This window comes from Labrus bergylta, chromosome 1 (genome assembly GCF_963930695.1).
Source record: "Labrus bergylta chromosome 1, fLabBer1.1, whole genome shotgun sequence".
Lineage (NCBI taxonomy): Eukaryota > Metazoa > Chordata > Actinopteri > Labriformes > Labridae > Labrus > Labrus bergylta.
This window is the reverse complement of record NC_089195.1, coordinates 19360846-19388378: the sequence shown is the minus strand read 5'-3', so window position 1 is coordinate 19388378 and position 27533 is coordinate 19360846. Positions and strand designations below refer to the sequence as shown.

General features: G+C 38.6%; 2 protein-coding genes across 4 annotated transcripts; one reads left to right on the top strand and one right to left on the bottom strand.

Annotated features, from left to right (window-relative positions):
* The first annotated feature begins 6110 nt into the window (after positions 1 to 6110).
* On the top strand, positions 6111 to 16878 carry parn (poly(A)-specific ribonuclease (deadenylation nuclease)). 2 transcript variants are annotated; one of them, XM_065955883.1, is made up of 26 exons: positions 6111 to 6228; positions 6483 to 6560; positions 6657 to 6736; positions 6851 to 6918; positions 7577 to 7658; positions 8598 to 8658; positions 9352 to 9517; positions 9840 to 9902; positions 10006 to 10044; positions 10128 to 10170; positions 10270 to 10350; positions 10493 to 10549; positions 11968 to 12045; positions 12154 to 12197; positions 12316 to 12358; positions 12861 to 12936; positions 13028 to 13138; positions 13237 to 13306; positions 13393 to 13448; positions 13951 to 14037; positions 14119 to 14193; positions 14276 to 14450; positions 14561 to 14688; positions 15156 to 15222; positions 15307 to 15467; positions 15935 to 16878. In XM_065955883.1, the coding sequence occupies exons 1-26, from the start codon at positions 6210 to 6212 to the stop codon at positions 15976 to 15978; spliced, it is 2052 nt and encodes a 683-aa protein (XP_065811955.1). In that variant the 5' UTR covers positions 6111 to 6209; the 3' UTR covers positions 15979 to 16878. The 2 variants fall into 2 exon arrangements, with proteins under 2 accessions (XP_065811955.1, XP_020499786.2); XM_020644130.3 differs by having other exon boundaries at positions 15932 to 16878.
* A 117-nt stretch (positions 16879 to 16995) lies between these two features.
* On the bottom strand, positions 16996 to 27355 carry rexo5 (RNA exonuclease 5). Of its 2 annotated transcripts, none has more exons than XM_020643192.3 (19): positions 27255 to 27355; positions 25943 to 26218; positions 25675 to 25801; positions 25459 to 25588; positions 24962 to 25069; positions 24503 to 24591; positions 23744 to 23859; positions 23087 to 23225; positions 22844 to 22938; positions 22655 to 22757; positions 22423 to 22511; positions 21193 to 21301; positions 20716 to 20832; positions 20491 to 20628; positions 20297 to 20389; positions 19877 to 20222; positions 19600 to 19793; positions 18592 to 18701; positions 16996 to 18515 (listed from the first exon to the last, which is right to left on the bottom strand). In XM_020643192.3, the coding sequence occupies exons 2-19, from the start codon at positions 26194 to 26196 to the stop codon at positions 18461 to 18463; spliced, it is 2412 nt and encodes an 803-aa protein (XP_020498848.1). In that variant the 5' UTR covers positions 26197 to 26218; positions 27255 to 27355; the 3' UTR covers positions 16996 to 18460. The 2 variants fall into 2 exon arrangements, with proteins under 2 accessions (XP_020498848.1, XP_020498857.1); XM_020643201.3 differs by having other exon boundaries at positions 25943 to 26215; positions 27255 to 27351.
* Positions 27356 to 27533: the final 178 nt, after the last annotated feature.

The following is a 27533-nucleotide window of genomic DNA, read 5'->3' as shown; positions in this document are numbered from 1 at the left end:
TCTTTCTCTGTGTTTGTGAGTGTGTGAGAGAGAGTGTGTGTGTGTGTGTGTGTGTGTGTGTGTGTGTGTGTGTGTGTGTATGTGTGTGTGTGTGTGTGTGTGCACTTTCATACAACAGTATGTAACAGTCTAGAGAAATGTTTATTGAGCCACTTACTGTCACTTTAGACATGATTCATTTTCTTTTTCCCACCTGTGCTATTTCAGTCTAAAGTTTCCCTTTTTCTAATATCTGCTGCTTTGATAGTCTTGACTTTCAACCAACCTTTCTGATTCTTTCACCAACTTTTTTCCTACTATTATCGCTGGTGGCCTCTCCTCTTCTCCTTCGTTATGCGCTCTCAAGATGTTGATTACCACAAGAGCTGAGAATGAAGAACAAATGCCTTATTATGTCAACGCACCTTGTAAGCCATTGTAAACTCTATTTTTTATTTTTTTTTACTTGCAGTTGTATGAAAAAAATATATGTTGTTTTGCGATGAAACAGTCTATAGAAATGTCCTTCGGGGGGCTTCTAATATACTACGAGTATATTTCAGAGCTTTTTCACTATACTAAAGCAGTTGCATCAGTACTTCTACTTTGAAAATAAGTCTTATTAAACTCAAATATCTGTACATCTACTTGAATAAAGAAAGCATACTTTTGCCACCTCTGCTGGTTGGATCACAAGAAAAATAACACAAACACACACACACACTATTAGTCTCCTCTCTGTCTCATTTAACTGCAGCTCGTCCACCTTCACTGCCTCTTCACCACCTCTCATCCCACTCATCTCATCTCAGTCTGACAATATTGCATTCTCATTCACTTCCTGGCTCGGCCCAGTCCCTGACTCCCCCATTGTGCTCCTTTTTCACTGTAAAAGCTGTGATGTATTGGGATGAAAAAGGAAAAAAATGAAGGAGAGGAGAGCTTTTATGGTGAGCTCAAGTATCCACATGCAGATAACTGTGTGTGTGAGTGTGTGAGTGTGTGAGTGTGTGTGTGAGTGTGTGTGTGTGAGTGTGTGTGTGTGAGTGTGTGTGTGAGTGTGTGTGTGTGAGTGTGAGTGTGAGTGTGTGCATGTGTGTGTGTGTGTGTGTGCATGTGTGTGTGTGTGTGTGTGTGTGTGTGTGTGTGTGTGGGGGGGGGGAGTGTGTGGAGTGGAGGTATAGACTGAAATTTATCTCAAATTGTGGAGTATAGTGCTCCCTTGTGGTGGCTGTCTTGTGTTTAAATGATGGTTTATTATTTCCAGAGAACCCTTTATCATAAGTTTTGCATAAGTTTAACTTCTCTGCCTACAAGTCAAAAAGCCGTCTTGGCCAACTCAATCAATAAACTTTTGCATTTATTGTTTTACCTCTTAATGAAGACAGTCTTTCTCTGGTGTAACAATTTCATTATCATATTGTCAAAATCTGACCTGCCCTCTTTTAAATGGGCCCTCTCCACCCTTAGCTTGAGTTGAAGTCGCATCCTCGGGTTTTGAAAAATGAAGCCAATGCGCAAGAGTAAAAAAAAATGTTTGTATACTCATTCCTTTAAATGTATGAGTCACTGTAAATCAATAAAAAAAAGTTGTTCTGAGTGTCCTTATCCTCTAATGCATTATTCTCCTTGATGTCTCTCCAGGCTGACAAAGCCCCAATCCACAGAGCATAGGCGGTCAATAAAGGGTTTGATGATGTGTATACAAATGATGTGAATCAGACTGCTTCCTTTACAGTCCCCAGATTGTTACCTCTGGAAGACTTTTAACCAATGTTTTTGATTCTGTTCTGCGACACCATCTTTAAAACACCACGGGGTAGTACCGTATATTATGGAAGAATGGTTTTCAGCCCTCTAAAGTCTTAGAGCCATGTAAAATCCATAACAAGACAAATTAAACAAACTCTCCTATGGTTTGCAAGCCTTTGGAAGAAAAAGTTTGGTTTTGTCAACCAAAGGCCATATTTAAAATAAAGTCAAACCATCAATTATGTATTCTCATTATTGACAAAGAAAACATAGGCTACTTGTCTGTCATCATCCACAAGTTACTCAAGGGATTTTTTATTATTTAGTTGTTAATTATTGTTCCATATTGATACAATCCTGTGTTTAAGCCCTGTCAGAGAGGACCTCACCTAAAAACTGAACTCGAATTTTTTTTGGGACTGCTGGATTCTTTGAGCAATGATTTTGCGAAAGACAGAAAGATAAAAACGTTTTATAACTGAACTATATTTATTTTAGTGTCATACTCTAGATGTTGTTAAAATCTGTCGCTAGTGTTCCTTACATACAAGAAAGAATGCAAATAGTTACCATTACTTTCACATGTCAACAAACGTGATGCTGATAGCAGTGACAATAAAAATCCCCGTCCATCATCCTGAAAACGATACCTTTGCGTCCTTGGTGAAGGTATGCTCTTCGACCCCCTCGAAAACGAGATGGTTCAAGTCAAGCGGCTATCCATCAATAAACAGAATTTCTCAGCAAATCAGTCCTGCAAAGACAAGATGAAGGCATTCATGTTCCCAACCCGCTGCTTCAGTCTGGCTGCATCAATCACCTGAAGGACAACCACAGAATTTCATTTCATTTTAAATCGATGGGTGAAGTCCAAGCTAAGCAAAGTATTCAATTTCGTCAGGGAATAGTTCCTCAACAATTTGATCCTGCTTTGTTTTTTGAGGGGTTAAAATTAAAACTGTAAATACTAAAGATTGAAAAATCGCAATAAGAAAAAACAAAAAATGTAATCAACAAACAACATAACACATTATGAATGTTCTATTTATGTAGAGAACCTTTTGATAAAAAAAGAAGTTAATAGAGACAATTTTTATAGTATTGATTCATGTTCATGACAAAAATAAAAGGCAATATGGTTTCATAAATATGCTGTATGTTAGTGCTGTAAATAGTGTGAGTGTGATGGACACAGCCACACAGTAAAAGGTTGTAGGCCGCACAACTCACCACAACACTCGCATGTTTTTATTTGCAGCCATTTAAAAGAATAACACAGGTTATGAGTTTGGTTTAGCATTTGTTTATTAGAACTTTTGATTTAAGTACACAAAGGGGATTTATTTTGTCATTGTTTGTTTACTAAGTAAAGTTATATTAATATCTCTTCTCTTTTGAGTTACCTGGCTGATGTGCTCTCCTTCCTGTTTTGAACAAAGGATGAGGCTGAGGGTGGAGATTGGCTTTTTGGAAGAGGACCATACCAAGTGCTCGGACAGCATGGGGGGATCTGGGTTCCTTGGCGTTAACTTTTTAGTTATTGTGTGTGTAGTCCTCCCCTGTGTGTTGGTTTTGGTTTGGTCAGGTGGCTTAAATATCCCCCTCAGTTCTCGTTTAGTTAGGTCTGTTAGTGGAGTTCTTATCTTGTTCAGTTAGCATAAGTTTTCAGTAGAGTTATATTATTTTGACCACTTCACAAATTCTCTCCCTGTACATTTTGATTGAGTTATTTTTGGTTTGCTTTTGTTAAAATCATTTTTGAATAAAGAAACCAGATTTTTTTACCTTTAACCTGTGTTCGCTTGCCTTGCCTGCTTTGTCCACTACAGTGAGTTACACCTTTGTCTAATTAAACTTAAAACCTTCACCAAAAAAACACAAATTGATCTTATAAGTTATTCATAGCATTATGATGAGGATTTTTTCAATATATTACTGTTAATGGTACTCCTATTTGGTTCTGGTCTTTCTTATGACTGCTTTGCTGGTTCTTTTTCTTTGATAATTTACTAGCTATCAATAATTCACCTTGAAGAAATACTTATATGAATATTCAAAAGAGGATTATATGTGGTAGTATTTTAACTAGAGATTAATGTTGTTTAGCAGAAATGGTGATATTAACTAAAACAACACTATCGTCAAATTGAAACTGTTGAATTGATTCCTGGTAGTGTGTTGAAACCTTGCATTTTACCACCGTCAGTTGCTGATGTTGGTGTGTATTTTTGTTTTCTTAAAACAGTAAAGAGCAATGCTGAACGAGATCATAACTTTAGTGTTTTCTGAGTACAGGAAGAAATATTCTGCCTTCTCCCTGTTATATATAGTCTAGTCTGAACAGACATGTCACTTGCTTCTGGTTAGAGCAGGAAAGGGCTAGCATGAGCACAGTGTCAGACTGAATATTAAAGAGAAATGTTATGTAAATTCAGTTTGATCATTACACTTCACACATGGTACATATTAAAATATGTGGAAACTTATTTGACAGCAGGCTGCAAACCTGGGACCAGTTCATACAGCAGCATTGTCTGCACTGGTTGGATATGGGGCTGCAGGCGGGATATAATGATGCTGTCATGTGAAGTTTGTGTGTGTGCACTGAACCTGACTGACACTTGTTACAAGTGAAGGACTGCATATACAGTGCACACAGCTCAATTTTGCCCCAAGGCCACAGTGGGTTAATCCAGCTGTGAGTTAAAAGTTGGCAACAGTGAATCACACCAAATTTACCCAAACAACTACTACCACTACTTTTACAACCCTGACCTTTATTCTGGAAATGCCAAAGTATGTGCTGTCTCAGCCTCAAAATTTGGATGAAGCCATATGACAGCACATTAGTTCACATCCAGCCAGGGTCCTTTGTGTTGTGATGCATGCCATTCATCATCTCCCAATCCTCTGTCAATGTTAATTAAAGAATATGTTCACATTTTGTGGAAGTCTGTCTTAAAACATTACTGATATGCGCATATGTACAATTAAATCAGATTTGGTTGCTGCAATCTTCCAGGAGTCTGGCTAGCTGAATTTCAGTTTAATAGAATTTACAGTACATACAAATAAACTTAAAAATGTATTTTTGATTGGGAATTCAAATGAATGCTTCATAAAGGCAGATCAACAAGTCTTAAAGTCAGATAAAAGTTTGGTACACTTGCTGAGATGACAAACTTTTTTTCATATTTCACAGAAACATGGCAAAGAAAAGTAAACTTTGGGTTGATCATTCAAAACAACCTGTGAATTAATGCATTTCATACATTTTTGGTCATGGTAATTTATAGTATGTTAAATTTAGTAACCCATCATTCAAGTGCATGTAAAGTGATCTAAATACATTTCAAGCATCCAGGGAGTTTCAAATGTATGACTTAGAGCTCACCAAAGTCTGAAGAACAACTTTACAGCTCTGGAAAACAATTGGACCACATTGAATGAACACATGTATGCAGCATAAGTAGCCTTACTACACAGTCTTTGTTCTGTACAAGAAAATGATACTCATCATGTCTACTGAAACAAATTTAAGTTGTTTATTTCAGAGTTGTAACCATGGGAATTAGCACAACATTCTGAACTCTGTACTGTACATTGGTATTCTCCATGGGTTTTGGCACATACTGGGCACATTTCCATTGGCCTCCCTCATCTAAGGACAGCTTGGCTGCAGAAAGAAAGGAAAGAAAAGAAAATAGAGTATAAGAAGCGGCTAAAATACCATTTGAAGTGTTTATTTGTAGGGCCTATAGATAGATAGATAGATAGATAGATAGATAGATAAATAGATAGATGGGTGGATGGATGGATGGATAGATAGATAGATAGATATATAGATGGATGGATGGATGGATGGATGGCTGGATGATAGATGGATAGATAGATGGATGGATGGATGGATGGTTAGATAGATAGATAGATATGCCTAGATAGATAGATAGATAGATAGATAGATAGATAGATAGATAGATAGATAGATAGATATAGATAGATAGGTATGCCTATAGATAGATAGATAGATAGATAGATGATAGATAGATAGATAGATAGATATGCCTAGATGGAGCATGGAGCATAAATGGAGCAAGAGCCCAGTGTACAGCCACATTATCTTAAAGCTAATTTTGAACCAAATATCATGGACTTGGAAACACAAATGAAAAATTAGATATTTAAAAAACAACTCAGGTCGAAATTACATTGAACTGAGTCATTGTGCAGCAAAACGCCTAGTTAGAAAAATAATGATCATACTACAGATTTAAATTTTCAATTCTTAGATGGTTTCTCTCTCAATAACATCATCTGTAAAATGTATTTTTTTTTTTTTTTTACTGACATGCAGCAACATTTTCTGTGAGGCGCGTGCGGCCGCGGCCCCGGAAGTGTTTGTTCACGGTTAAAAGCCAGGTGACGTCGCGGGCTAACGTTAGCTGTCAGCCGGGTTCAGTCGGACTCATTGTGCAGGGATGGAGGTGACACGCAAGAGTAAGTTACCAGCCGGGTTTTGCTCACTGAATTCACAGCTCGCCGAGCACATGATGATAATTCACGACAGAGCGCTCAGTTTGGTGTGAATGTTAAAACGGGGCTTCATCGTTTCTCGGTGTTTGTGCAGCTTTGCTAGCTTAGCTATCTGTGCAGCTAGTTGCACAGCTGCGGGGTTTCTGCTAACACGCTCTCATCGGGCTAACATGCTGATGGTGTTCATACACTTTCCCTTTTTTGTTTGTTTTTTACAGATTACAAAGACAGTTTAAAGACGGTCTACAGCGCGATAGAGGAGGCTGACTTTCTTGCCATCGATGGAGAGTTTTCAGGTGAGCAGCTGTGTGGGAGTTTTAATAGAGAGAGTTAGATTTAACATCTGAAGACTGTGCATGTAAATTGTGACATTTTGTTGTGGTTTTTTTAAGGGATAAGCGACGGTCCTAATGTCAGTGCACTAACAAACGGACTGGACACACCGGAGGAGAGATACACGAAGCTTAAAAAGGTTTGCAATGATGGGGGGAAATAAATGCACAGCGTAAATGCTTCCTGTAGATACCAATTTACACATCTCAAGTTTTTTTTAATATCTCCATTTAAAATCTTGTCTGTCCACTAGCACTCCATGGACTTCCTGCTGTTTCAGTTTGGATTATGTACATTCAAGTACGACCAGGCAAAGTCGAAGTGAGTGAAATATGTTTTTAATGATACAATATTATAAATCTGAAATTGATGTTTTGGGACAAACACATGTACATGTCACTCCTATGACTGTCTCCTGTTGTTATTAAAATGCCTGCTTTTTTTTTTTTTTTTTTTTTTTTTTGCATCAATTAAGAGTAATGTTTCAGATTAAATAGGTTTTCTCTTCCTCTTTGGAGAAAAGCTTGCAGTACTTGTTTCCAGTCCTCTTGCAAATAATTATTGTACTTGGCACCCAGACAAAATAAGTGTACAAATCTCAGGTACTCCTGTACAGTTTTCTGGATTGAGCATGGTTGGATTCTCAAGCGGCCCCCTCATTACCAGATCTTCAAGCTGTGGTTTAGGAAGGGTCATTTTATCTAAATGTATTATGAGTTAAAACGGATTATATCTGAATAAACACCATAAGGACCTGGTAGTATTGTGTGTGTGTGTAAAATGTCCAAAATAGCAGCAATTTACTTCTTCACTTTCCCACCTTTTTTTTTTTTTTTTTTTTTACGAGAACATTAGACAACCACATGCTAATAATCAAAGACATCCAGCTTTTGTTTGACTTGTGATAAACTCCTAGCTACTACAATGGCCTCACTAATTGGTCATCATTGCTTTTTTTCCTCTCGCCTTGTCTCTGCAGGTATATCACAAAGTCTTTTAACTTTTATGTATTCCCGAAACCCTTCAACAGGACGTCCCCTGACATAAAGTTCATCTGCCAAGTAAGTCTGTGTTGCTCCTTTGGGCTATTGATAGTGAGATAAATTACTTTTAATATGTTGTTCCTTATGCCTGGTCAGCAGCAGAGACATAGGGTGCATCCAAATTGCCAAGTACCTACTCAATCTGTCAGTAGTCAGTACCTACTATCCGTGCTGTATACTGTTGGTGCCTACTATTCAGTAGGAGTGCACAGTAGGCAGATATTTGTCCCCACTTCTTCTGATTCATTCAGTATGGAAGTGGTGTCATTTGCGTTTCCTGAACTGGCCGCATCCACCCGTTTTTTTTATTTTTTTAGTTTGTTTGCATTACTCCTCTTGAATAAAGCTAAACCAAAAAAAACAGTCAGGTAAAAAAAATAACAATATCACAATGTAAATCAAGTAAAAAAACAGATTAAATAACATAAAGTAAAATAAACCAATGAAGATGCATTTAAATAATTAAATCATTATTTAAATAGAGGGGGGGAAGGTTTTATAATAATGCAGACATTTGTTACATTTTCTGTTGTTTAATTAAAAGTAGCGATTTCAGTCGGGACTTTAACTCTAGATTAAAAATTGATTCAATAAAACCATGCTCATTAGTTTTGATTTGGAGGTGCATGTGAACTGATGTTTAGCGTTTAACTTTTGCGTGTGGTAACTTTTACCACAGCATTGTGGGTGGTGAAATACAATTCATTTCCTGAAAGCACGCATCCGATCCATACTGCATGAAACCCGGAAGTTAGTATCCATACTGAAATGTTCAGTATACTGAGGTGGACCAAAAAAATGCATACTGAATGACCACGAAAGTTCAGTATACTGAAACTCCCTACTGAAAAGTATGTAATGCATACTGAGCTGTGACAATTCGGAAAGGGCCATGATGTGTTGGTTGGCATTTAGTTTGAAAGTTGTGAAATGTCAGATCATCTTTTGTTATTTCAGAGTTCCAGTATTGACTTTCTGGCCAGTCAGGGGTTTGACTTCAACAAGGTGTTCTGTAATGGTGAGTACACTGAAATGACCTTTAGTTTAATAATGTGAAGTGATTGATATCAACCCTCAATATTAGTGAAGCAGCTAAATTGTGTTTATGTCCAACATTTCATTAAAGGAAGTTGGTAGTTTGTGCTCGGTCAATTTCTTTGATAAGAAACCTCCTGGTATAAATCAAAGTCTTGTTAATTTCATACTGTAACCAGTACATAGTGATATAGTCGTGTATAAAGTTCTTAAATATGTTTTTTGCTGAAATGACAACAAAAAAGTCACACAATTTCAATATACTTACTTTTGTGTGTGTAATAAATTAAATGGCAATCAACAATCTGCTTATTCAGCTTTTCTTTGCAGAAAGTAATTGATCTTTGACATAGCATGGGAAAAAAAACTAATTCCTAGACTGCCTAAGATGTTTGTTGCCTCTAAAGGTCAAGGGTTATGTTGTCAGTTACTACACATACAGTCAAATGACGCCCTTGAAGGCCTCACTAATCATGAGCTGGAATTGCTCTGTTTTACTTGTTCATTGGATTCTTTTCAGATGATATTGAATGTTTAAGAATAGAATGAAAACCTTTTTTCCATCAAGCAGTACTCATTCAGAGAAGTCATCAGTCTGACGTGTCGTTTGAGTAATCCTTAAACTCCAGGTCACCATTAAATTGTCAGATTTAATCTTCTTTTTTTTTTTAAAAAGGAATCCCATACCTTAATCAAGAAGAGGAAGCCCAGCTGAGGGAGCAGACAGAGGAGAGGAGAAATCAACATGCTAATGGTATAGGGACGCCATCCTTCATCTCTCCATCCTCCAAAGGTCCTGCACACGTTCCAGAGGAACATAAAGACTTCATCAACAAAGTCATGTAAGGGTTATTGTTGTTCTGTCTGTTTGACAATACATACACCAAAGGCAGACATGAAGCTCATGTTTCAGGCCATGAAGGCACAAAGAGCTGTGGTTTATCAGAGGGTTGTGTACGGCTTAATTCTTTTACACTGATATAAGCCAGCCACTTAGTTTTATTTTGTAACATTATGAGCATGGCTAAAAAAATATCCCATCTTTGCCCCAAAAGTAAGATTCACACATCTCCTTTTGCTTTGGGAAAACATTATCTCAACTTCAGCTTTTTCATAAGTATGTTAATGTCTCTGTTTTGATCATTTCTGCTGTTTTCCCCACAGACAGAAGGTGGAGGCCCTCTTCACCAACTCTGAAAAGACTGTGGATTTGGAACCATGCACAGGGTAAGCTAGCCCCTTCTCTAGAAATCACCAGCCCTTCACTGGTTTTGTATTTATAATGTACGGTTTTGTACCATATTTTAATGTATCTATATTTTCTTAACAGGTTTCAGAGAAAGCTGATCTACCAGACCCTGAACTGGAAGTGAGTTTCACTAAATTCTTTGTTGTACTACTGTAGTTGTTGTTGTATTTGATTTGCAAAGAATAAGAAAAAATATTTTCCAGGTTTCCCAAGGGGCTTCATGTGGAAACAGTGGAGACAGAAAAGGTAAAAAAACATGGTTTTCCCTTTACAGATTTTGCCCTTGGGTTTTGTTTGTGTGTTGTGAGTTTGTACAATATTGATGTGATTTCTGCATGAGTGCAGAAGGAGCGCATTATTCAGGTCAGCAAAGTCAACGACGAGGAGAGGAAGAGGAGGGAGCAGCAGAGACTGGAGAGGGAGCAGGTGAGATTAATTTCAAGATGGCAGTTAAATTGTAATGTATTGGTCAAAATCAAACACTTAGGTTCCTTTAATTTAAAAGAACCTGAGGCGGCACTATTTTTTTTGTATGTATTTTCCATTGCATTTTCTGTATACCCCATAGGAGGAGCTAAATGATGCCGTTGGCTTCTCCAGAGTCATCCACGCCATCTCCAAATCTGTGAGTAAGCAGCGACTTGTTTCAGTTCACTTTAAATCAACCTATAGTTAAAACATTGTTCATCTTTAATTAGCAGTTAGAATACATTACGCATGTGCAGAGTTTATGCTAGACCTTTTTTTTTTTCAACTACTACTACGATCTGAATAGCCTTATTTGCCTCATAACACGACTTTAACCGCAATAAAATGCACACAAAATACACAAACTCTTAAAGGTCCCATATTCTGCTTTTTCTGGTTTTATATGCTCTTTAGTGTGTTTTCCAAGTGTCCTGTGCATGTTTAGGCACATCTGTGCAAAAATTCAAAGTCAGCGGAAACGCGGCTTCTCCTACGTCCTCCTGTTAGCTGTAGCATTAGCTGCATGTAACGCTCGGTTCTAGCCCCCCTCGATAAAAATTTGTCAGTGCTGCGTCATTGTCAGTGTGAGATCACTGATCTAAGCCCATTGGCTCGTTGTGGCAAGCCCTGCAGCTCATGTTGAAATTTCAGAGAAGCATGCTGAGCAACTGACCAATAACGACAGAGTGGATCGGCAGACCAATCAGAGCAGACTTGGCCCACGTGGGGTCTAACAGTGGGGGCTCAGCAGAGCGTAGATGACGGACTCAGAGCAGAGAGGGAGCAAGGAGGAGCAGTACATGAAAACAGACACTTTTTTCAGACTTCAGCTATTGTGAACGTACAAAAGTAGATACATAGATTAAATATACGAACCCCAAAAAGGGCATAATATGGGCTCTTAACAAGTGGTTTCCCACAGAATTGATGCTGTACCTGTGCTGTGGTGAGGGGGGGTCAGTTTAAAGAACATTTTGAGAAACATTTTTCATACAAGGTGAGGTTATACCTAAAGTAGGTTAGGTTGGTTAACTGCTTTGTTCAAAAATTACTTTAATCTGATCACCTTTTCCGTTCACTTCTGCATACACACCCCTCCATCTTTTCTCTTAATACAATTTTTTTTTTTTTGATCAGCTTTATATTATATTTCTTGTTGCCTGTTTTTGCTATTTTGACAACAGCCTATTCATCAGCAGCATGTTTTATAAAGATGTCCAATTGACCCTGCGTGGACGTATTCTTATTGCTCAGCATAATGCAATGACCCAAAACTAAACGTGCAGAGAAACATTATTATGGAAACGAAAGCATAAGAAGGTTCATCTTTAAGACCTTGCAGCTCAATCTAAGGACTTAAATCTCTCCCTCTGATCTACAGAGCAGGTGTCAAACATGACACACTTAAGCGAGAGGGGTGGAGAGCAAAGGGAGACTGTTCATTAGTGTGTCGATTGTGATTGGTGATATCCGCTAATGTAAACCCAGCCCATGTGTCATTGCACTATTTGAAGAATAGAGTTTCAGCTTTTGAAAAATGTGACTTGGACTCCAACCTCTGCTCTCAATAAACAGGGTAAACTTGTGGTTGGCCATAACATGCTGTTGGATGTGATGCACACCATCCACCAGTTCTACTGCGCTCTGCCTGAGGTAAAACTTAAAACTGGATCTTTTAAATACCGAGCCTTTTTGGCTGCATAAAATAGTGTTTTAGGCTAAGTAATGTTTTAATGAATAATTGATGCCTGTCTTCTTCAGGATCTTCAAGACTTTAAAGAGGTCACGAGGTGTGTGTTTCCAAGGTAAAAATCAAATCCCTTTTTTTTTTGATACATTTGTATACTTACTAAAGAAGATTCTTTTTCAGCCTTTGGGTGATTTATATTGTTCAGCTTGTGAATTCTGACTGTCTGCTTGCAGACTTCTGGACACAAAGTTGATGGCCTCTACTCAGCCTTTTAAGGTAAGATCTCATCAGTACAAAAGAATACCCGAGGTACCAAGGTGCTGCTGGAGATCAGGGCTGCTTGAATAAGGCAAAAATCACTATCACGATTATTTTGATTGATCTTGAGGTCAAGACTATTTAAAACTTGTGGGTTTTACAACATCTGGATCACATTAATTTATTAAACTATAACATTCTGAACGCTTGCATAAAAAAATGTATATATAAACATAATAAATGGGCAGCCAAAATTGAAATTGAATCTATATTAATTGGCCATCTCTTATAGAGATGTATCTCTTGGTTTGACATATCCAGCTACTAAAAATCATTGGACTTTGTTTAAAACATAATTATTCTTCGTTTGAGACATTTACAAAATCTTTGTTTAATATGCAAAGTCAAGACTCTACCACACCAAAGAACTACATGTTGCAGTCTTTTTCTTGAGCTCCCGTCATATTTGAGTGAACAGGTGGGTGATGTTGATAAGTTGTATTTGACGTTTGTGTTTCAGGAGCTAATTAACAACACATCCCTGGCAGAGTTGGAGAAGCAGCTCAAGGAGAGCCCCTTCAAGTCTCCACATGTTGGTGAGTAAATACAATGTGAACTTGTAGAGGTTCATGCAAAAGTTGTGCAAACTCCCGCCAACTTGATTTCTTTTTGTTTCATTCCTGTCAGAAACGGCAGAGGATTTCAAGAGTTATGACACAGCCCAGGAACAGCTCCACGAAGCCGGCTACGATGCCTACATCACTGGCCTCTGTTTCATCTCTATGGCAAACTACCTGGGTAACACAAGAACATCCCACTGATCGTGTTGGCAAATAAAAAACAAGTGTCATTACCGTAAATGTTGTTTAACTGTTGGCTCAATGTTGTGTTTTCAGGCTCTTTCTTGACTCCACCAAAAGCTTACATCTCAGCACGCTCTAAACTAATTGAGCCTTTCTTTAACAAGTACGAGCCGCACTCATAATTATAAAATGTGTGTTCTTTTTCATTTACTGCTTAAAACGTATAACACCTGTCTTTTTTTCCTTTAGGCTTTTCCTGATGAGGATTATAGATATTCCCTACCTCAACATCACAGGGCCAGATTGTGAGTAAAATGATGTTTCAAAGGGAGCACTCACACTAGGCTCAGTTGCCCCGTACCATTCCGAACCATGGTTGTCACCGTTCCCCAGTCCCTCGCTCGCACTCGCATTACTGAATGCCCAACCCGGCCTGAGCACGCTTACCTCCTCTACATCTGTCATCACATCGTAATACTGGATATTTGCAGATTTTCCCAAAGACCTCTAAGTTCTTGTGGGTTTTATCCAGCTGACTCTGAGTGTTCGCGTCCCTTCTGCATCTGAGCAACAAGAATCCTTTTGATGCTAGCGTTTAAAATTATAGTCGAGACTTACAGTTACATCAATTAGGCTATACGTTATGTCCACGTTGTGCTCGTGTGTGAGCAACCGTATTGTACAGAAGCCCATCTCTCTCAAGCGCATGGGTCAAGGAAGTGTACGACCCACACAAGTCAAACAAACAGTTCATACTGAAAACGACTTTCAGCAATCTCTGATCTTTTTACTTTTCTGTTCTTGCAGTGCAACCTAAAAGAGACCATGTCCTTTATGTCACCTTCCCAAAAGAATGGAAGACAAGTGACCTCTACCAGCTTTTCAGTGCCTTTGGTAAGACATGATTCTGCCTGATAATTCTGCTTCCACACAGCTATCACCTGTTGTTTTTCAATCACTGTGCTATCCACACAGGAAACATCCAGGTATCATGGATCGATGACACGTCAGCATTTGTGTCTCTAAGTCAAACAGACCAGGTACAGATAGGTGAGTGAAACACTCCTTGTGATTACAATCACCATATTGGACTTGTTGATGCGGTTTGTTATATATTCCTTTCTTCACACAGCTATGAACACCAGCCGCTATGCAGAGAGTTACAGGATCCAGACGTATGCAGAGTACATCCAGGGCAGACAGCAGAACAAGGAGAAGCTCGATCAGACACCCAAAACATGGGGAGATGACAGCTGGGCCAAATCTCACTACACCCCATCCTCTACCTCTGGTTTTGGATATACAAGGTACACTGCAGATTTAAGCTGCAATTTTAACTCGATGCATTTCAGTATAGAACTGGGCTTGAGAGTTTCCATTCATTTGTTTTAAGTATGGCTTATGTTTTCTGCTCTAGAGGTTTGAGGAAACGCAGCATCAGTCCTGTTCAGGGAGAGCAGGGGACTGGAGATGGGCTAATTACAGACGGCTGGAGTCACTACTCATACCCGGATAACACGAGCAGCAAGAAGATGAAAACTGATGGTGTGTGAACGCATATGTGCTTAAGTACTTTCCTACTGCAGTGTGGTAACAAGTTTCAGGTTTACTGAAGGTTCTCAGCAGAGGTTGCCCCCTGAGGGAGAGGGCAGATGACATTTTGAATACTTGTCACAACACATGAGATCAAATAAGTGAAGGGTGGCTGAGTAATTAGTTAACTTATGATTTTATATAATATCTATAGCTATCTGCTGCAATATGAACAAATCAGATGGATTCCTGATGGAAATATTTTTCCTCAAACACAAAAAGTAATTGTGTATATATATTTTCATTTTGATTTTTCAAATGTCTTCATTAATTATAAGTTCTTACTCCAGCCTTTCTTGTTTTCCTGAGAAATGTCTTTATTTTAACCCTGTGATGTGACAGTTTCCCTCCTAATGTAGTAAAACTGTAAATGTAATTTAGTAAAAAAGAGGTATAATACACTTGTCACTGTTTTACAGCCAAAAGCGAACAGGCAAATGCTGAAGCTGTTGAGAGTAAAACCTCAGAGGGATGGCTCAAGACGGCGTGAGTAAATTGGATGTGATCCTTTATGTTGTCACCTTTATCCAGTTTGCTGGTAAGTCTTCTAACGGTTGCTGTGCCCTGCAGAGATTCATCACATCCGGCAGGGTTAAGTCCGGTTCTTGATGAGGAGGAGGAGGAGGATCCTGAGAGCACAGGTGATGCTGATGGGATGGTCACCTGGCAACAAACTTCATTAACTGCCCAAGGGAGGAAAGGTCAAAAGAATGAGAAAAAGCAGACTGAAGGTGTGTTTTTTTTGTTTGTTTGTTTTTTACTTTTGAATCTGCTTGACACGGTTCAAATTGTTAAGACTGTATTTATTTCATAAAGTGTGATATTCTTAAAAACAAATGTATTTATATCGTTGTAACATGGACAATCCACTTCATCCATTCAAATGCAGTACATGTGTTTGTGCTGTGTTGGGTTACTGTGGACATACAGGCAGAAGACAACATTCAAAGTCATACAGATCATTTTTTTTTTTTTTTTTTTTTTTTTTTTTTTTTTTTGAAGTGCTGTCCTTTCCTACCATCACTTCTTACAAATGATCATGACAGCTATGGTTTGACAAGCTTAGACATGTAGTTACTGTATCCAAACCTGCAAAACAAATATAAATGAGACAAGCCAAGGGTTCAAAAGATTAAATGTACCAACTGAAAATATTACAGTATGATAACTTTCATTTTTGTCTCCTCTTGTACAGCAGCGGAATCTACATCGTCACTATTTGAAGTCCCAGAAGTCTGGTAGTGAGAGGTGGGGAGGTTGATGTCCAACAGTGAACGGCTGTCATGAGTCTCTTCTTAAGCACTTGGTGCGCTCTCCTGTAAAGTTGTACTTCAGAGGGAGTGGTGCGCATCCTGAATTAATTTGTTCACTCAGCAGCTGTGGACACCTCAGCTTCCAGCCCAGCTGTTTGGACTGTTGAGAGAGAACACAAGCCATAATGACAGCTGCCATACTTGCATTTTGTTACAGAGGAGCAGGAAACTCTTCTGGGTAACACAAAGAGACACACACACACACATACACACACGCTTGCATACACTTACACTCACAACTTCAATCTGAAACTCAGCAAATGTTCATTTCTTCACTTTTCTCAGACTGGAATCTGACGCCACAGCAGTGCTATCACTTTGAAATTAATTTTGACAACACTGTCACCTCGATCAGTCTTAAATATGTTGTGTGTGAGTTTGTGCATGTACGGGAGATGTTATTTTTCCTCTAGGCTTTATTTCCCTGTAAATTATTTTCTTGAAAGGTGACACAAAACCACCAACTAATAGGTCCTGTTGATTACAACATCTGGGTAATTTGGTCTTTTAATGCAGTCGGATATTTTTAAAAAGTACATTCGGTCACCTTCCCCAGTTTTAGCCAACGTGTATAAGCTTCTCAATGACAATTTGATGTTTATTATTGGTGGCATTTTGATCCTTCAGGAGAGGTGCTTGTTGTTTATTGTACAGAATTGGTTTCTTTACCTTTTTTGTGTTGAATGTTTTGTAACCGTGTCAAGTATGTCCTAATGCAAAATATGTAAAAACGTTAAAATGACGAATGCATTTTTGTATAAGAAAACACTTAAAATTCTTAAATATTTCCTTGGAAAGGGAGAAAAAAATAAAAGAATGTTTCTTAGTACTTCTGACTGTTTGTCTTTAATACAGAGCACTTTTATGTCAACTGCAAATTCATCTAGCGACGTGTTTTTTTTTTTTTTTACGCAGAGTAGTCATGACTTTACAGCTTATGCGAGACCCTTTTCACCTTTTATTATCCTTTTAAAAAAAACGACTATCAATTATAACACATGGAGACCCACGCTTATTTTACAGATAAGCCTAGGTGACTGAGCGGGTCATTATGTACAGAAGGGAAGACATGATACTGTATACAACTTAGTCTACAGTTCTGTGGAATTAAAATAAATAGATAGCACTGCAGACTCGAGTCTCTCTGAGGGAAAAAAAACAGACAAATCAAATCCTGCTGTAACAACATTCTCTATGATGACATATTTTAACTGACTGACCACACTTTTTTATTTAGCCAAGGAAATACACGTGACAAACCTTGAAGCCCTCAATGAGCAAGTAATAAACATGTAAGGCCAGGTAACATCGAAATACACTAGGTGAATAATTTGGTAACAAATGATTACTTGTAGCTTTAACTAATTCCAGCCTATGGGAGTAATTATGAATTGTCAAGAAATAGTAGAGGTTGAAAAGTAAATCATGCAGACATAAAACACAGCTTTTTAGTAAAAAAAAAAAAAACATCTTTATTATGAAAGTAATTTATTCATTTCATTTTGTTTACTTTGAACATCTTAAAGGGGCTATACGTAACTTGCAAAAATACTGCGTTTGTAGTGATACAGCAGGCCGTTAGGGGAACTGCACCAGTAACCTGTTGCTCGCTCGTACGTACACAAACGAGCATCATCAGCCGCGAAACACTGGATTTTATTAAAAAACAATTTATACATAAAAAGTTACGACACACTTTCCGTAACAACTTGTTTAAAAACAATTTCAGTTGGGAAAGGGTGCAGGATGAAGTAGAGAACCAATTTAGCATCCCCCCTTTTTTCATTCATTCATAATATCACAAACTGTATTGTGATGGTTGATTTAGAAAATCTTGGAATTTATATAAAATTGCAAATGATTCAATATATTTGATGTAATATTGTTTATATGTGATTTCCAACACAAGTTTGTCTGTTACTACTCTAAATGTTATTTTTTATCATGATGGTTGAGTCACTCTTTATAAAGAGCAGTTGGTATTTACAGAAAAGCATCATATGCTTCCTCTACATCTTCCACTGAGACCTTGCTGGCTCATGAGCTCGATTTTGTAAATGAATTGCCTTTTTAATTTTAAGTGTAATTATCCTGTAAATTGGCAGCTGTTTTCCTGTCTCTGTTCAGCTCTGAATGATCGCAAACACTGGCAGATGGCCGGTCGTGTCATTAATGAGTAACCCACTGCTTCCTTTACCGATCAATAGTGTTTATCAATTAGTGTGGCAATGTATCTTGTTGTTTGAGATGCTCATCTGTGGCTGGCTATTCTTTTTCTTATATTATTTGATTTATTTTTTATCTCCAAATATTTAACTTGATTCAAGTTACACACACGCTCAGGCAGCACTGAACTGAAAGACACATTTTAAGTGTAGGAATAAAATCTTCTCCATCGAGGGTTGTTCTTCTCAAGACGCTTGCTTTACCTCCATAAGACACAAACCAGGAAGGCTGCCATGCCGACTAGGAAAGAGAAGAGAAGGTTTGGAAATGTTTCACTTTGTTATCAGCTTTTCTTATATGCTGTCAGAAGTCTCACCTAATGTGTCCAGGAAGCACAACAACCGACAAGGTGCCGTCTGAGAGAGACCTGAAGAGCTTCTTTAGATGGCGGTCCAACCTGGCCATCATTAGATCCATTTCCTGGTCCTGCACATAATAAATACAGAAGTTATAATACAGGAGTTGTAATCTAATGTGCTCAAATAATCATACTGATAACTCTACCTTGTGTGCACTTAATAGTTTTCTTTTTTACCAATGTACCAACAATCCTCATCACTTTGTTTGATGTGCAACATTAAGGCCAAACTGTTTTGATTTAGTGTATTCGGTGTATGCATCCCACTAAAATCTGCTCAATTCATTCTTGTCCAAGAGAAGATCTTTGAAGATGTTTCCTCGAGATAATCCTGATATGCTGTTCACAAAAACAGACAAATGACCTGAAAACAATAATTATAGCAGAGGCTGTCATGGTGTGTAAGCCTTAAAACAATCTTAAAGGTATACTATGTGACACTTTAATCATTAATATAGCAAATATCAATGAAGTCAAACTCCCTCTGGGTTTGTTGTTTTTGGCTCTGAGTTCATACACAGGCGCTTCCTTCAGCTTGTTCATGTTTCGCTCAGAGGCTCAAACATGTTTCATTCATGTGACACCCTCCCTGTCTGAAGGGAAGCGAGAAGGGCCCTGCCTATTCAGGGATGCTCTTAGAAGAGGCACAATGGTGGAGATTTGACACAACTCAAGAACCAACAGACTTTCCAAACTGAAGATCAGACTTTTTTGGTATAAAATACTTAATATACTTACTTAAAATACTTAAAAAAAAATAAGGACAGAGTCAACTTTGGGCTAAATATCTAAATAGAGATCAGTTGTAGAAACGTCTGAACTCTGTGGGCACACTTAAGAAGGAGTGGGGAGGTGGGCGCTGCGCTGAAGGGACAGATGTGATTTGGATTGAGAGACTGGTGCTGAAGTCTGACATCTACTCTGAAAGACTTTGACTTTGTACCTTTGAAGTCAGCACTTCTTTACCTGAGGACTGTTGTGCATGTGGGTCATGTCCTTGACTCCGTCTGCCTCGTTGTCTGTACCCACACATGCTGTTGCCATGGCAACCCATGAGGATAGATGGGGCGGGGTTAGCGATGGACAAACTAGGTAGCCTCTCTTCAGTAGCTCGTCAGAGGCGCTGAGAGCTGCATGTCTGCCTTCTGAAGTCTCAAACTCTGTCAACAAGAGACACAGAAACTCTGTATGAGCTTTTACAGAAAGACATGACAAGAAAATGTTTTTTATGTTTTTTACTCACCTATGTTTGCATGTCTCAGAAATGTTCCTGGTTTGGCAGGCAGAAGAACTCTCTCCACGGTGCCAAAGGGATTAAATGTCTCGCTGATTATCTCCTCACACAGCTTAGATTTTGTGTTTGTAGGCTGTAAACTTTGACCATTGACTTCAGCTGAAGGCAAAGTGTCCACCGTCGCAACACCTGAACATTCGGCTTCTAGCGTGTGTCCATTGACTTTTTCCGAAACTGTTATGCACTCAGCCATTCTAGGCTTTAATTTCACAGCATATATGTGATTGCTGTCCTCCATCAGAACATCAAGAGTCAGATCCAAATCCAGCGTTGACTCATTAACAGGCCTCTGGACCTAAGAAAGAAGAAGAGGTTTAGCTGTGATGTAAGGGGAACACAGAAGGAAATGGAAAATGGGATAACAGTTACCTTGATGGGTTGTCCTTGCATATGAAGTCCATTCAGAGTTTTTAAAGCCAACACAGCTCCCTCCAGCAGCTCAAACTCCACCTCTGCATGAACCTGGAAACCAGATATCGTCATAAAAAAAAAAACACAGCTCAGAAAACAGATCTCTCTTCAAAAAAATCAAATAAAAGACTCATAATGTAAATGAGCTCTACCCTGAACGCTGTGTTCAACATTCTTATTTTCCGAACAGGTCCGCAGCAACGCAACAGCTGCCTCACTTCCCTCTCAGAGATGCCTGCAGGGAACGGGCCAGCATAGACTACACACATCTCTTGAAGACTTGCAAACAGCTGCAAGATAAACACGCACATTATTTATGATTTCAGAAAACACTCAAAGACACTTCAAATTCATAATGTTCTGAAAGACTGTCTCGCCTTCTGGTGCTGGTGCTCCTGTGCAGGGAAGCATCCTTTCAGGTGGTCTAAGATTGAAGAAAACTGAAGCACTGAGAGGAATGCACACTTTGTTTTTCTCCTGAAAGAGGCCAGAACCTGAAAAAGACAGGATGGAGAAACCGGTGTTAAGATGGAAGAGGAAACAGAACAGGACATGTAGTGAGTGTGTGTGGGGTGGGGGGGGGGGGGGGGTGAAAAGGGCACTAATGCAGCAGTCTGTCACCTCTGATTTGAATTAAAACACTATGAACATTGACCTATGATATCATCCGTGACAAAGTCATGATTCATTAAACAAAAAGGGCAATTATAGTCATCTTTATTTTCTCTGTCATGTTTCTTTATTGTTGAATTGCTGAACACAAAAGCATCAAACGATTGTTAATTCAAGAAAAAGCTTATATCAAGGGTCCCATCAGTGAAAAATCAGAAAGTAGTAGACTTATATTGTCTCACCTCTTTGTCAGAGTTGTGCCACTGCTGATTGGACAGAGCCAGGGTGATGTCAGAGCGCTTTCCTAAATAGGTTACGGAGCGGCCAAGGGTCTGCAGTATATCAGCAAACCTGAACAAGAAATAAAGACAGATAATCTGTCAAATACACCAGCAGCAGAATATGAGATAATGTTGGATTCAACTAATGAATGAAGATCTAAATCTAAAACATGCAAGAAATAAAGTATATATTATATATTTTTCCCTGAAAAAAACAACAACTTTGTCTTTGTTGTAACTTGCATCTCCCTGCAATGCGCTTGTACACAGCATCTTAAAACACAAACATTTGCATCAATGCGACTGGGTGAGATGTTGTCTGCTCGACACGAGTGTTGTAGCCCCGGGTCAGGTGTCAGTGTGGCTGAAGGCGGCCTGAACACATAAACCAGAGGGGCACGATAAAATGTGTAATTGGGCTGGATTCTTTTACGATAACTACAAACAATGAAGTTGGATGATTGAACATAAAACTGAAGAGTGAACAGTAGCTATAACCCACTGTTTATGTGTATCTGCTGTTCTTGGATGTTTTACACAACACCTGTTTGCAACTTGTCCATCCTCAATCCAAAAAGCTTTTTTTCCCACCACTGAATTTGCACCAATTAATGTGAGGGTAGCTGATAGATAGCTTACGCGTCATCTAAGTGCATCAAAATAGAGTAAGAGCATGTTATACCCAAGCCTCTATTCAGAAGGTAAAATTTCTGCATGCTTAGTGAGAAGGCATTGCTTTTTTTTTTTTTTTTTTTACAATAACTTTTCATCAGACTTTTACATATGTTTTTTGCAAATGCTTATATTGCGATAATGATGAAATAACAATTGTTGGTTCATCCCTACTCTGAATCGATACATTCCTTTGTCAGCCCTGAGCTTGCTAAACCCCCGATGCTTTCCATTCCCTCATTGAGCCAGAAAAAAACAACAACTGACAAACTCTACTTATCATACCTTTAAGGCTTTTGTAATACGCACACAGCTGTTACATAAAGAGATCCTAACCAGCTGATAGTTTCCCTCTAACTTAGCTGAAAGCTTATGTTAAACTCAAACACAGGTGATGTAGTCAGTGAGCCAGATTTGAGCTGAAAAGGACCAATTTACGCCGAGTCATCTTCTACAAAGTCCCAAAACAGTTTCATCTTTAATTGAATCTTTGGTCTATCTGGGCTCAGTGTGTATTACCTGAGACTTGGTGTAGGGGCAGGAGCGCAGTCAGGTGAGTCCTCATCAATCGTGTATCCCCACAGCTCCTCCAAATGAAGTTCTACAACCTGACAGTGAGGGAACAAATACTTTGTCATATTAACTCTGCGTGTTTGTGTGTGTGTGTGTGTGTGTGTGTGTGTGTGTGTGTGTGTGTGTGTGTGTGTGTGTGTGTGTGTGTGTGTGTGTGTGGTACAGAGCGATGTGTTACCTGAAGAGGTCCTGTTCTAATAAAGTACTGGGCTAGCTCCAGGGCTGCCACAGCATCCTCAATGGGATTATGACCCTTCTTCTCTTCAGTCTGTATATGCCTCCTGGTACGCAGGCAGAACAAAATCAGTTTAAGCCATGTTGGCTGAGAGAGACACAGAGACACAACAGAGACAGACACACAACTCACTTCAGAACTGTCTCAGCCAACACCTTGAGCTTGAACTTCTGTCCAAACTCTCTCCTGTACATCAGCGACGTGTCGATAACGTGCTGGTGGATCAGCTACAGGGAAGACCCAAACACGTGTGTGTGAAAACTGTTCATGAAAGACTTTCAACAAATTCATCACATTTTTTTCTGAATACACACAAAAACTAATAAAGCATCCGCTGCCCTCAGGTTCACAGTAAAGTATATTTCAGTAACTCACTTTCAGAGCCATTAGGTCATTGTTTAGCGAGTGGCCCACCAGGACTGCGTCACTCGGCAACAACGTCCTGAGTTTGGCTTGAACATCCCTCAGAGTGGTTTTGATTGGTCGCAACATTGCTGCGGTTATACCAGAGAACCTTTGAGAAGGCACCGAGCCATACAGGAAACAAAAGGTGTATTTTAACACTTGTCACAGTTGTTGGTTATAATAATAATAATAATAATAATAATAATAATAATAATACATTTTATTTAAAGGCGCCTTTCAAAACTCTCAAGGTCACCTTACAGAGCAGAGATAAAAACAACAAAGTAACAACACAACGATAAAATTAACATTAAAAAACACAAATGTACAGGATGTAAAGGAGTTATGAGAACGGGTGGAGAATGATCAGACTGAATATGCCAGTTTAAAAAGATGTGTTTTGAGATGAGATTTGAAAATGGAGAGAGTGTCGAGATTACGGATTTGTGGTGGGAGGGAGTTCCAGAGGTGGGGGGCAGAGCGGCTGAAGGCCCTGGACCCCCATGGTGGACAGGCGGGCGGGTGGTGCAGTGAGTTGAATGGAAGAAGTTATGCTACTGTGTGTCTGTGTGTGTGTGTGTGTGTGTGTGAGTATGTGTGTGTGTGTGAGAGTGCGTGTGTGTTTACTTGGTGAGGTAGTTGAGGATTTGTCTCTGAGGTTTCACCAGCTCATCAAGCACACAGTTCCCTGCAGAATCCACCAGAGAAACTCGAGCCAGCTCATTTCCCTGTTCTGTCAGACACTGAGGCACAACAACACATCGATTAACTGATGGAACCAGGACGGAAACACTGGAATAACTTACGCAATTCTAACACCTGGAACACAAAAGTGATAATAGATATATAGGTGCTATAACGTGATGGAGCTCATTCTGTCAGGTAACAGGGAAGAAAATGTTATATTACAAATGTAGATGTTTTTTTTATGACACAATTCTGATGTTTTCATTTTGTTTATATTAACGTTTAAATTGCTAGGCATCTTTCCATTGAGGAAAAAAATTCACAGATTACTTCTGGCTAAGGCAGCAACACTGAAATGTTCACATAAGAGAACAAATAACTGTGACTAGCAGAAATTACAACAAGCAAGTGGCCTCTCTGGTCAAATCATCCTTAATTCTGTTTTTGTAATGGTCCATGCTAATATAATAATCGAGTTACTTTGCTTACATTGCTAAAAAAAATGTATTATTAACTGATTTTAAATAGATTACAAATGAAAATCTCACAAAGACAGTCCCTGTCTGTTGATATTTTATGACATATGGATTTGTTAAAAGACCAAATATCTATTATTTAAAACTGAAGTTATGATTATTCTTTTTTTTTTTTTTTTACAATTAAATGAGATAATCAGACATAAAGTCGAGATTGTCTCACCATTTCACAGTCAAGTCCATAAAGAGGGCTGTTGTTAGTCACACAGTCAACACTTTCTGTGCACACAAATTCCTCATAGCCCGGCATCCCTGTGTTAAATGAACAAAAACAAAAGAGTTAAAAGAAGAGATGGAGAGCGAACCAACTGTAACACTACACAGACCAAATCAAAGACAAAACCTCTGACCCTAATTGTATTACAGTGTTTGATGGTATACTAAGCTTCCATCTGCATGAAGCAGCAATTCATCTTTCAAAGAAATCCTGAAAATTAAATTGAATTGTGTATACACAGGTTTAAAAAAAACCTCATTAATATATTTCTGCATGTGTAAAACGAGTAGTGATGGATTATTTTCACTTTGACTTTGCCAGATTTCAGGGGCGGCCAGTTTAGACATTTTCTAGAGATTTTCCGTCGTGTTGCCAGTGTGTGAAAACAAGATCAGAGAGACTCACCTTTGACAGGGAAATGTCGTCTGATCATCTCCTCCTGAGGGAGAGTATACGCTGTTAATCCTTTCCTCTGTGTCCCAAACTTAGTGATTACTGGGTGATTCCTCAGTGCTGCAGAAGAGCAAAAATAATACACACACATTTGAGAAGAAAAAAAAGCAAAACACAGGGAGAAAACACAAAACTAAAGATAAGATTAGAGAACACTTTTAGTTTAGAAACACAATTAAAACCCATTGCAAGGTTTTAGAGACAAGAATTAAAGGAGTAGGAAGATAAAAACAATTAAAACTGTTGCGCTTGTTATGACGAGTCAAATGATGTTAGTCATGTGTTTGTTTTTTTTAATCTTCTACATACGTTCAGAAAATACTCATACCACCTTTACAAATTAGAGAAGGGTGAAGACATTAGTCTGATGTTTTATAGACACTCTATTCATATAGATTCATAAGTTCTACACACATGGTAGGAACATATTAGCATATTGGGGCTCTCACCTCTGTGCAATCCACTGTTTAAACTGCTTCCATTGTGTCTTTGGTTAAGGGTTAGAACATCTGATTCAGGAAGTTTATTGCTGAAGATTGCCGAGACCAGGTTGGTAGACGATGGAGTGAAGGTGACCCTCTAACCAGATATAAAACAAAGACTAGTGTTAACCAAAAACAATGACACTGTGAATCTCATTTCTTCCATTTCCACTCTTAACTTACAGTGGAGTAGTTTTTCCGGAGGTGTTTCAGAGAAAGGTAGTGCTTGTAAAAGTGGCTCTGGGTCAGACCCTCCACTATGACCACATTTATAGCTTTAATCCTCCTCTGATGAAGGAGGCGGCACCAACTATGTGAGACACAGAGGGAGAAGACATAAGACTTCAAATAGATCGCTTAGGTTATTGTTAGAGCATGGGGACAGACATCACTTAAATTATATAGACTTAGTTGATGAGAGCTGATGAGATCTCACTTCCATAGTCATTACCTGGGTTGTTTAATGCCACCTGTTCTCCCCAGAGCGGCGTAATGCAGCAGCTCCATCAGCTCATTCACTGTAATTGGTTGTTGAAGGTGGCCGGGCAGCACAGAGATCCTCGGTGGGCGGGAGGAACTTTCACACTCCAGCAACTCCTCACCATCCTGCACAGTTTTTAATCTCTTGGCCTTCTCGTGTGCTGTCAGGTCAATGTTCTTTCTTTTCTGACTGTTGCATGTTTCTGATGATGAGGAAGGCTCCATATTCAGGCTGATTGTTCTACTACTAGGAGATAAAAAATAAATAAATAAATAAGATATGAATAATGACAAATGTCTGTCAAACAATGTCAAACGTCCAAAGGAAAGCCTGGTGTTCAGCAAATAAGTGATGACTATTGAAACTAAATTGTTTTCTAAAACTGACAATCGAAAATTAAAAGCTTAATAATGTAAGTGTTATATTCTTTCTCTTTGATCAGATATTTCTTGAAATAAAAGCAATGACTTAGAGATTTTTTTGCAGCTTTGTGCTAAGCCACAAGAAACAGAGAGAACATGATGAAGGAATTTGGAGGTAAGGGTTTCATACTTCCATTAAGGACAATATATCCCTAATGACGAAATAATGATGGTTTCATTTTGGTCTGAATAACACTACAACTACGTCACATGTTGTCATTCCCAAAAGCATTTCAGATGAAGTTTAGTTAGTACTCATAACGTGGGTATAAACAGACACAGGTTTATTATATTCACAGTCCATGTTTTATACATAGTAAGGTTTAAGTTAGTGATGTTATTAGGGAGCTCCAACCCACTGAGAATATATGTCAGCTTTAGAATAGAATAAAGTTACTTTATTGATCCCAAACTGGGAAATTGTGGCGTTACAGCAGCAGGTTATCCAACACACAATGAGTAAAAAAAACACAATGTTTGCAAATCTAAATTTAATATAATATTAAATACAAAGTAAATAAGTACTAAAAGATATCAGAAATAGGAATGTGAATATATACAACCAGGATTTCACTAAGCATTACTAGTTTTAAATAGGAAGATTAAATATGGAAGATTGAATGTAAATGTGCATGAAGCAATATTTCGTAACTTCTTCATGATGTTTGCTTTAATTCTGCAGAGTCCGAAAGTGATTTTCAGAAACTGAGCTGGTTAAGAGGTAAAAAAAAACCTCCATTCAAGACTTTATGTTAGTTTGATATTACACTTTTTGAAATTACTTGACAATCAAACTTGAGGGGAACGAATACGTTAAGTGTACGTGTGAGAACAGTAAGCACTACAAAATGGATAAATACCAGATGTTATTGGTCCTGCTTGTTCCAGAGTCATGCTTATATCTCTCTTGAAGAGGCTACAAACACATGGCTAACTCACGGAGCTGCTTCGTCTTCTTCGCGTGTTTTTTTTTATTTTGGGGTGGGGGTATCGCAAACAGCTTAAAGGTACATACCGCCACCTACTGCACAAGAGTGTGTAGTGCTGTAATATTTACAGTACGATACGTACATCCGGTTTGTACCTTTTCAAGTTAAGTGTTGAAGCGATCTTAGTATTGACTCACATTCAATGTATGT

Excerpts from the sequence above, each read along its gene's own strand:
- parn (XM_020644130.3), top strand. Across the intron at positions 7,659-8,597 it reads ACATAAAGTTCATCTGCCAA|AGTTCCAGTATTGACTTTCT; the intron begins GTAAGTCTGTGT and ends TTGTTATTTCAG. Across the intron at positions 10,550-11,967 it reads TCCACGCCATCTCCAAATCT|GGTAAACTTGTGGTTGGCCA; the intron begins GTGAGTAAGCAG and ends CTCAATAAACAG.
- rexo5 (XM_020643192.3), bottom strand. The coding sequence starts at position 26,196 with ATGGAGCCTTCCTCATCATCAGAAACATGCAACAGTCAGAAAAGAAAG. Across the intron at positions 24,592-24,961 it reads ACGACATTTCCCTGTCAAAG|GGATGCCGGGCTATGAGGAA; the intron begins GTGAGTCTCTCT and ends CATTTAACACAG. Across the intron at positions 22,512-22,654 it reads TTAGAACAGGACCTCTTCAG|GTTGTAGAACTTCATTTGGA; the intron begins GTAACACATCGC and ends CCTCACTGTCAG.